General features: G+C 36.2%; 1 protein-coding gene across 1 annotated transcript in view; it reads left to right on the top strand.

The window, feature by feature from the left end:
• LOC131929463 (Golgi apparatus protein 1) overlaps positions 1–6,761 on the top strand; it is a 49,394-nt gene extending 42,633 nt beyond the window's left edge. The window contains exons 22-26 of the mRNA XM_059285691.1: positions 786–887; positions 1,602–1,739; positions 2,387–2,507; positions 2,596–2,702; positions 3,165–6,761. Coding sequence (XP_059141674.1) covers positions 786–887; positions 1,602–1,739; positions 2,387–2,507; positions 2,596–2,702; positions 3,165–3,332 — 636 coding nt within the window. The 3' untranslated portion in view covers positions 3,333–6,761. The remainder of the gene's footprint in view (positions 1–785; positions 888–1,601; positions 1,740–2,386; positions 2,508–2,595; positions 2,703–3,164) is intronic.
• The last annotated feature ends 3,156 nt before the right edge of the window (positions 6,762–9,917 follow it).

Consider the following 9,917-nt stretch of genomic DNA (forward strand, 5'->3'; position numbering starts at 1 on the left):
TTTCTCAAGGTCAATTTTTTTGTTTTGAACAGGCTCTTTTGACAAGGTCAATTTTTTTGTTTTGAACAGGCTCTTTTCTCAAGGTCAAATGTTTGTTTTGAACAGGCTCTTTTCTCAAGGTCAATTTTTTTGTTTTGAACAGGCTCTTTTGACAAGGTCAATTTTTTTGTTTTGAACAGGCTCTTTTCTCAAGGTCAATTTTTTTGTTTTGAACAGGCTCTTTTGACAAGGTCAATTTTTTTGTTTTGAACAGGCTCTTTTGACAAGGTCAATTTTTTTGTTTTGAACAGGCTCTTTTCTCAAGGTCAATTTTTTTGTTTTGAACAGGCTCTTTTCTCAAGGTCAAATGTTTGTTTAACAGGCTCTTTTGACAAGGTCAAATGTGTTTGGTTTTGTATGAGAGAACATCTCTTATGAAATGTGTCGAGTCAGTGCAAGATGTGTCGCTACCAGCAAAAAAAAATCTCAGCTAAGAAAATTAAAATTTTCTAAAGTTCTGTAATTGGACCAATTCCAATTTAATTGTCTTCGTGTTCCTACTTCCTGTTCATCAAATCTCAAATGTTGAGGGCAAAAATATTTTCATTGAACACCAAGCAACTGGATTGTCTTGTTGTCATGTTACAGTCAGTCTTCAAGAATAGTTCATCTCATATTTGGCCAAAACTCTCAGATTTTTGTCTCTTGATTTTCATCAGTTTGATTTTAAAAGTTCATGTATGTAATTAAGTTTTATTTTGACTTGCAATTTTGTCACTGGGTGTTTTGATATATCTTTGAATCAGAGTCTCTCATCTGACTGTGAGAAAGAAGTCCAGTCTATCATCAAAGAGGAAGCTTTAGACATTGGCCTCAATCCTGTCTTGTTTCAGGAATGTAAGGATGAAGTAAGTCGGACATGGCTCTTAAATTAAGGAGGGACCTCATGGTTAGAGTGTTAGGGACCTCATGGTTGGAGTGTTAGGGACCTAGTGGTTGGAGTGTTAGGGACCTAGTGGTTGGAGTGTTAGGGACCACATGGTTGGAGAGTTAGGGACCTCATGGTTGGAGAGTTAGGGACCTCATGGTTGGAGTGTTGGGGACCTCATGATTGGAGTGTTAGGGACCTAGTGGTTGGAGTGTTAGGGACCTAGTGGTTGGAATGTTGGGGATCTCATGGTTGAAGTGTTAGGGACCTCATGGTTGGAGTGTTAGGGACCTCATGGTTGGAGTGTTAGGGACCTAGTGGTTGGAGTGTTAGGGACCTAGTGGTTGGAGTGTTAGGGACCTAGTGGTTGGAGTGTTAGGGACCTAGTGGTTGGGGACCTCATGGTTGGAGTGTTAGGGACCTCATGGTTGGAGTGTTAGGGACCTAGTGGTTGGAGTGTTAGGGACCTAGTGGTTGGAGTGTTAGGGACCTAGTGGTTGGAGTGTTAGGGACCTAGTGGTTGGGGACCTCATGGTTGGAGTGTTAGGGACCTAGTGGTTGGAGTGTTAGGGACCACATGGTTGGAGTGTTAGGGACCTAGTGGTTGGAGTGTTAGGGACCTCATGGTTGGAGTGTTAGGGACCACATGGTTAGAGTGTTATGGAAATCACTCTTGGATTGTTTTATTTCACAGATCCATAGTGTCTGTGAGACTGAATTTGCCAGTCTTCAAAAGAACGAAGAAACCGATGAGTTTTCAGATGAAAAAGGTCTTGTCATTGAATGCTTAAAAAGGAATTTTCAAAAGTTAAAAACCAAAGGTTGTCAGAAGGTCAGTGATTAATGTTGTTGAATTGTGTCATCCATCTTTTTTCTCTCAAAATGTATTTAAAGATTAGCTTGAAAGAAATGTAAGGAAAAATGTTAGGACAACATTCTCTTTTTCAAGTCTATTTTTAGATGACTAACCTTTTTTCCAGTTTTTTTTTTATTAAAAAACATAAAATAATATTACGAGGAACATTTATCACTTGTGTATAAAGTTGAATGTATCATATCAAGGGTTGGGTGGGGAGTGGGCACAGATCAATTGGTTTTGTTTGGCCATACTGACTGAAATTCTATTTGAACATTTCACTCTCATTTTATGTTATTGTATCATTTCTTTAAGCTTTCTACAATCTAAACTGCTTTTCATAATAAAACTAGGTTATGTGATGTTTATTCAAGTTTATGCTGAATCTAAAGAAATGCTGAGCATTTTGGGTTATGGTAGCACCCACCATATATGGTCTGATCTGACCAAAATTTGAATTTTTATTTTAAAAGTGGTACCCCATTGAAAAATCAAAATGTTAAAAATAATGACCACCCTAATGTATGTTTATATAATATATATATATATATATATATATATATATATATATATATATATATATATATATACAGTTTTTGTCTTGTTTACACTTGTGTCTCCAGGCTGTGGCCTACAGCATAGCAGAAAGCCGTATAGATGTCCATGTAGACCCACTACTTCATTCAACATGCCTGAAAGATCTGATCAAACATTGCCACATAGTCAAACAAGGGCAAGGACGACGTAAGTACATACTCAGACCTAACTCAGTTTTATGGCATTTGCCAAATCTACAATGATGACATATCCTACTATGATTTCTGCTCTCCAGAAATGTCATGCCTGCTTGCCCTGCTAGAGAGTGACCCAGACTCTCTATCCAGGAGCTGTCATGAAATGCTGAAGAGACGAAAAGATTTATGGGAATATGCAGCACAGGTAAAGGCTTCCTGTACAGAACATAATTTCCTGGTCCCATTATGGTGAACTTAATTTCCTGGTACCATTATGGTGAACTTAATTTCCTGGTCCCATTATGGTGAACTTAATTTCCTGGTCCCATTATGGTGAACTTAATTTCCTGGTCCCATTATGGTGAACTTAATTTCCTGGTCCCATTATGGTGAACTTAATTTCCTGGTCCCATTATGGTGAACTTAATTTCCTGGTCCCATTATGATGAACTTAATTTCCTGGTCCCATTATGGTGAACTTAATTTCCTGGTCCCATTATGGTGAACTTAATTTCCTGGTCCCATTATGGTGAACTTAATTTCCTGGTCCCATTATGGTGAACTTAATTTCCTGGTCCCATTAAGGTGAACTTGAGGTAGATTTTATCAATTAGTTTGATGTTTAGTTTGACACATTTACTGACACAAGTTTGTTGATTACCTGTAGGTTGCGCCCCCTGAAAGTTTCCAAGAAATTGTTGACCAGATGACTGCTTCTCCTTCAAGAAATTATTTTTTTGCTATTCTCTTCACTGTGATTGGTGTTATTTTTATTGTTGGTCTTACTTGTGGGCGGGTGACCAAGAGGGTCAGAGCTGAGCTAAAGAACAAATGATTTTGTCAAGTTGTTTGTGTGCATGTACTGGACCAGAGAGCTAAAGAACAAATGATTTTGTCAAGTTGTTTGTGTGCATGTACTGGACCAGAGAGCTAAAGAACAAATGATTTTGTCAAGTTGTTTGTGTGCATGTACTGGACCAGAGAGCTAAAGAACAAATGATTTTGTCAAGTTGTTTGTGTGCATGTACTGGACCAGAGAGCTAAAGAACAAATGATTTTGTCAAGTTGTTTGTGTGCATGTACTGGACCAGAGAGCTAAAGAACAAATGATTTTGTCAAGTTGTTTGTGTGCATGTACTGGACCAGAGAGCTAAAGAACAAATGATTTTGTCAAGTTGTTTGTGTGCATGTACTGGACCAGAGAGCTAAAGAACAAATGATTTTGTCAAGTTGTTTGTGTGCATGTACTGGACCAGAGAGCTAAAGAACAAATGATTTTGTCAAGTTGTTTGTGTGCATGTACTGGACCAGAGAGCTAAAGAACAAATGATTTTGTCAAGTTGTTTGTGTGCATGTACTGGACCAGAGAGCTAAAGAACAAATGATTTTGTCAAGTTGTTTGTGTGCATGTACTGGACCAGAGAGCTAAAGAACAAATGATTTTGTCAAGTTGTTTGTGTGCATGTACTGGACCAGAGAGCTAAAGAACAAATGATTTTGTCAAGTTGTTTGTGTGCATGTACTGGACCAGAGAGCTAAAGAACAAATGATTTTGTCAAGTTGTTATGTGTGCATGTACTGGACCAGAGAGCTAAAGAACAAATGATTTTGTCAAGTTGTTATGTGTGCATGTACTGGACCAGAGAGCTAAAGAACAAATGATTTTGTCAAGTTGTTATGTGTGCATGTACTGGACCAGAGAGCTAAAGAACAAATGATTTTGTCAAGTTGTTTGTGTGCATGTACTGGACCAGAGAGCTAAAGAACAAATGATTTTGTCAAGTTGTTATGTGTGCATGTACTGGACCAGAGAGCTAAAGAACAAATGATTTTGTCAAGTTGTTTGTGTGCATGTACTGGACCAGAGAGCTAAAGAACAAATGATTTTGTCAAGTTGTTATGTGTGCATGTACTGGACCAGAGAGCTAAAGAACAAATGATTTTGTCAAGTTGTTATGTGTGCATGTACTGGACCAGAGAGCTAAAGAACAAATGATTTTGTCAAGTTGTTATGTGTGCATGTACTGGACCAGAGAGCTAAAGAACAAATGATTTTGTCAAGTTGTTTGTGTGCATGTACTGGACCAGAGAGCTAAAGAACAAATGATTTTGTCAAGTTGTTATGTGTGCATGTACTGGACCAGAGAGCTAAAGAACAAATGATTTTGTCAAGTTGTTATGTGTGCATGTACTGGACCAGAGAGCTAAAAGGGCAATTTTGTTTGTCCAAAATATTCAATTTTCCATTTGAATTCAAAATGACTGAATAGTCAACTTTATTTGGGATTTTCTAGAATTGAACCAGTTCGCTGGGTTAAAAGATTTGTCAATGTTTGAAATTTCCATGTATGTTGAGTAGACTGTTTCAATTTTAAAATCAAATATTTCTGGCTGAACTTTTGTGATGTCTGCTTGAATGATGTTTCAATCAAAGTTGGTCTGGATATCATTATTTGTTGCCAGTTTCAACATTTACAAGATAAGACTTCTTGTCAATGCTGTGAATATTTTTGCAAATTTCTGTTTGAGCTGCACTCAAATTTGTTTTCATGTGTCTGGTGAATCTTTGTTTTCACTTGTCTGGTGAATCTTTGTTTTCACTTGTCTGGTGAATCTTTGTTTTCACGTGTCTGGTGAATCTTTGTTTTCACTTGTCTGGTGAATCTTTGCTTTCGTGTGTCAGGTGAATCTTTGTTTCCATTTGTCGTGAATCATTTCCTTCCAAGTTTGAAGTATTATTTGTGGATTCTATTTTTATTGATGCTATTTTTATAAAATGTTTATCCAATCATTGTATTCTGTCTGTAAGAGGCCCAGCCACACGACTGTCAAAGTTATCTGTATAGACCAGCTTTCTCTGACTGTCAAAGTTATCTGTATAGACCAGCTTTCTCTGACTGTCTAAGTTATCTGTATAGACCAGCTTTCTCTGACTGTCAAAGTTATCTGTATAGACCAGCTTTCTCTGACTGTCAAAGTTATCTGTATAGACCAGCTTTCTCTGACTGTCAAAGTTATCTGTATAGACCAGCTTTCTCTGACTGTCAAAGTTATCTGTATAGACCAGCTTTCTCTGACTGTCAAAGTTATCTGTATAGACCAGCTTTCTCTGACTGTCAAAGTTATCTGTATAGACCAGCTTTCTCTGACTGTCAAAGTTATCTGTATAGACCAGCTTTCTCTGACTGTCAAAGTTATCTGTATAGACCAGCTTTCTCTGACTGTCAAAGTTATCTGTATAGACCAGCTTTCTCTGGCTGTCAAAGTTATCTGTATAGACCAGCTTTCTCTGACTGTCAAAGTTATCTGTATAGACCAGCTTTCTCTGACTGTCAAAGTTATCTGTATAGACCAGCTTTCTCTGGCTGTCAAAGTTATCTGTATAGACCAGCTTTCTCTGACTGTCAAAGTTATCTGTATAGACCAGCTTTCTCTGACTGTCAAAGTTATCTGTATAGACCAGCTTTCTCTGACTGTCAAAGTTATCTGTATAGACCAGCTTTCTCTGACTGTCCAATGTTTGTCCTATTTGTTTACCAGCTATTGAATTGTTGTCCTAGACATGCAACATATTTCAATCCTTTTTTTTTAATGGTCTCTTTTTAATATACCTTACTTTTATGGAATGGGTTTTATTTTTTTTAAAACAACTGACTAAACATTTCTTTATTCTTAACTTAAAATAATTATATTTTTATCCTTGAGGGCAGTTGATTTAGGGTTTCTTTATTGTAAGAAATGTATGCACACACCAGCACAAAGTGCGCTTATATACCAACATGGTGTGCGCTTACATACCAACATGGTGTGCGCTTACATACCAACATGGTGTGCGCTTACATACCAACATGGTACACTGAGTCAACAAAAGGACGGAAGGTGATGGTGACAAGACATGGCAAGAGATTTATCTCTTTAGAGTTTATCTCATTAGATTTTTCTTTATAAGCTTAGGTTTAGCTTGTAGACTGTTCTCTTGTACTTTATGTAAGACATGTTTCAAATGTTCTACTTGATGTAAAACAGGTTTCAAACGTTCTACTTGATGTAAGACTGGTTTTAAACTTACCAGCGTGTTTTTATGCTAAGTTTGACATTGTTGTAATAGGGCAAACGTTAGCTCCACGCCATCATGCAACTGGTACAGCAGTAAGTGCTGAGCTAGCTCTTACACTCATGGAACCAATGTACACTTTCTAGAGAGAGCTCAGCATGTATTGTCCTTCAAACTGAGTCAAAAAATAAATATTTATTTCAAACTATAGCATCATCTTTTTTAATCTGATTCTCAGACAACTGGCTTAAAAATTCTAAATTTTGAATGCAGAATTATTTAGTCATGGGGGGAGGGGGATAGTTTAGTTTTATAACAAAAAATCCACAATTTTTCTTACTGAAAGTTGAAAGCAAGCATCACGAGCTAATAGCAAAAACAACCTTCACATTCTTATGGATTATAACTTTTGTGAGCTCAACTAACATATCAAAATTGGTTTTTAAGATTAGGATGTTCTGTTCTGTGAAATTCTAGAACTGTTTACAAAAACATGAGGGAGGGGGAATATTGTCTGTGTCTCATTTGATATGATGAATTCTACTAGAAAAAAAGACTATACTCCATTAAAAGTTTGATGAATCAACCAAGAGCCTCTCAATGTGTATGTCCGTCTGTGGTCAACTCAATTGTAACCCACTTCTACTGCCATTTTTTTTTTGACAGTCGAAATTTAATAAGTTATTAAAAAACTTAATTTAATGATTATATTTTTCAATAATCAAAGGGAGTAGAACCAATTGAAACACTTGAATAGTAGATCGAGCGGCAAAAAAATCTAAAATAAAGTTGTTGATAATGTTTAAATTAAAGTAGATAGTCCAAACTGAAATTAACTATTGATTGCAGACTTCTGTAGTGAGTAGGCCTATGTCCTGAAAGAACTTTTTATTCCTAGCTCTATGACACAATTTTTAAAATTTTATAAAATTATCTCAATAAATAAAATAAGTTATGCGATTTTTAAAAAAGCAAAAAGGGTAAAATGACGTCATACTTTTTTTGGACGATTTTTATCTCCCTCCCCTCTGTTACACATCGTCACAAAAGCCAGACCCCCCCCCCCCCCTAAAATGAAGTCACACCTCAAAATTGCAGTTGAATTTTTCTTAAAACATCGATATTTTTCCAAAATCTTGTCTGTAACTATAACTGGAAACATGAAAAATCCCGAAAACACCTTTTTGTTAAAAGTAGTTTATACTTGATAGTATATTCTTAAAAGTAGTAGATGGAGTAGGTCTACTGAATGAAATTCGTTGCTTGTGCCACACTGGTTGAGATATCCAACGAAGGTACCATACTGTGGTTCTCAACATCCTATAGGACAACTTAACTGTCCTTCATTGTTACTATATGCATATAAAATAAATAATGAGAAACACTACTAGTACTGACCTACACTTACAACTAATATAACATTTAATTCTGTCACAACATGTACAATCTTAATAAATTGCACCAACATCTAAAAATTGATCTGGTATATTTTTATTAAGGAGACTAGCGCAGACCATTTCACATTATTCAGCAGGGGAATCATAATCATAGTGCACAACCGAAAAAAAAAATGAATCGGATTAGTCCTTAAAAATTTAGTGTCATTAGTTTTAAATAAATTGATAAAAATCTATTAACAAAAATAGTTATTATAATTATAAATTTCTTTTATGATTCATTAATATTTTGTAAGTGTTTAACCTTCTTTCCCTCTAAATAATTGAGTTCGTCCGCTTAGTAACCAGGATTGTCTGGTGGCCATTTTAAATTTGTCGATTCATAATTTTGACGTGATAGTCCAGATAAACTTTAGTAATACGACCCTATCATTAATCCCATTCGATAGATTTTAAGGAATTAGTAAACACTAGCATCTAATAGTTAAGTGCATCCATATTTTAAATCCCTAGAATGTCCTGAATTAAATAGCTTCAGGTAGGGTTGCCAGATACCTTTTCCGAAAATACTGGACACCTTTCCATCCTTCCCTTCTCAGGTATGCGGCAAAGCAGAAGAAGAGGGGTAAAAGAGTATTGTCCATATACTTGTCCAGTATTTATATTTATTTTATCCTGGACAGTCTGCTCAAATACTGGACTGTCCAGTTCAAAACTGGACACCTGGCAACCCTAGCTTCAGGTCTAAACACACCATGTGTACAAGCGTAATTCACACGCTAAAACCGTGGACTAGTATCGTTCAAATTTACATTAATAACCTGTACTAATTAAACTAAATTGACATTCAAACTTAAAATTCATTTATTAAAATGGAAATGAAATTTTAAAAATGTTACTTACAACTTGTTTGAAGGCTCACTCTGGGCTGAGGACACGGCTTCGCGACCGTAAATGAGAAATACGTCAATTTACAACACAAAGTAGTTATACAAGTGAACATTACATCGGTGTAAAAATTGAAACAGAATTAGTTTGCTTTCGTGAATATATAGTCATTTAAAGTTTAAAAAGTGATTTTTTAAAATGAAATGAACACGTTATTTTTTTTCAATTTATACATCAAACGACAGGCTAGAATTCGCTCTTTTAAATTATACTAGACTACCCGTTATCTAGTTAGATAACTGTGGGTTTCGGGGGTCATCCATAAATGACATCACGTCTGTCACTTATCATCACAAAAGAACAAGACCCCACACTCAAAAAGACGTTTTTTATCTTTTAAAAATGCCGGTTTCGGTTGAGCATGGGTCTGACCACACTATCCCTTCATATACTGACGTCACAGGTGACCTACTCAACTCTACTTCTCCTGCCCAGTGTCCGGCCAAGTCTCAGACAACATGATTTTATCGTTTGAAAATACGATTCCGGCGGCGCATGTCTCTGACCACAATATCCCTCCATGTGTTGAGGACAAAGAAACAGGTGAACTCTACTTCACCTGCTCTGTATCCCGCCACGTTAATATAGGCAACTTTATCATTCACATCTAAAAAAATATTTTTTTTATCATTGACATGGTGTGTCTAAAACCAGTGCCACCCGCATGGAAGCCTATTACACCAACAACTTAGCTATCTAGACTCGTTACGTCATTGACATTTTTTGTGTGGTATATTCTTTGAGTCTCCCTATGAAACTTGATTTACGCGCATAGGCCCTAGCTATAGATCTAGTATCTTTCAAATTAAATTTTTAACTTAAATAAGCCTATTGCATAGCTAAACAAAGATTTATATAAAATAATGAAGGTTTTAAATGTGTAAGCCCTGCTAGGGGTGGGGGATCTCTAAAATCTACCCTTCTAGGCTTATCTATTACTGTCCGGTCAGTGCAAGTCCGGTAACCCAGACTGGTTAATAACCTAATCTTAGTCTAAATAAAAACAAAAAAAAAAGCTTTT

This window comes from Physella acuta, unplaced genomic scaffold (genome assembly GCF_028476545.2).
Source record: "Physella acuta isolate Inbredline_101_S28 unplaced genomic scaffold, ASM2847654v3 ptg001635l, whole genome shotgun sequence".
NCBI classification, from domain to species: domain Eukaryota; kingdom Metazoa; phylum Mollusca; class Gastropoda; family Physidae; genus Physella; species Physella acuta.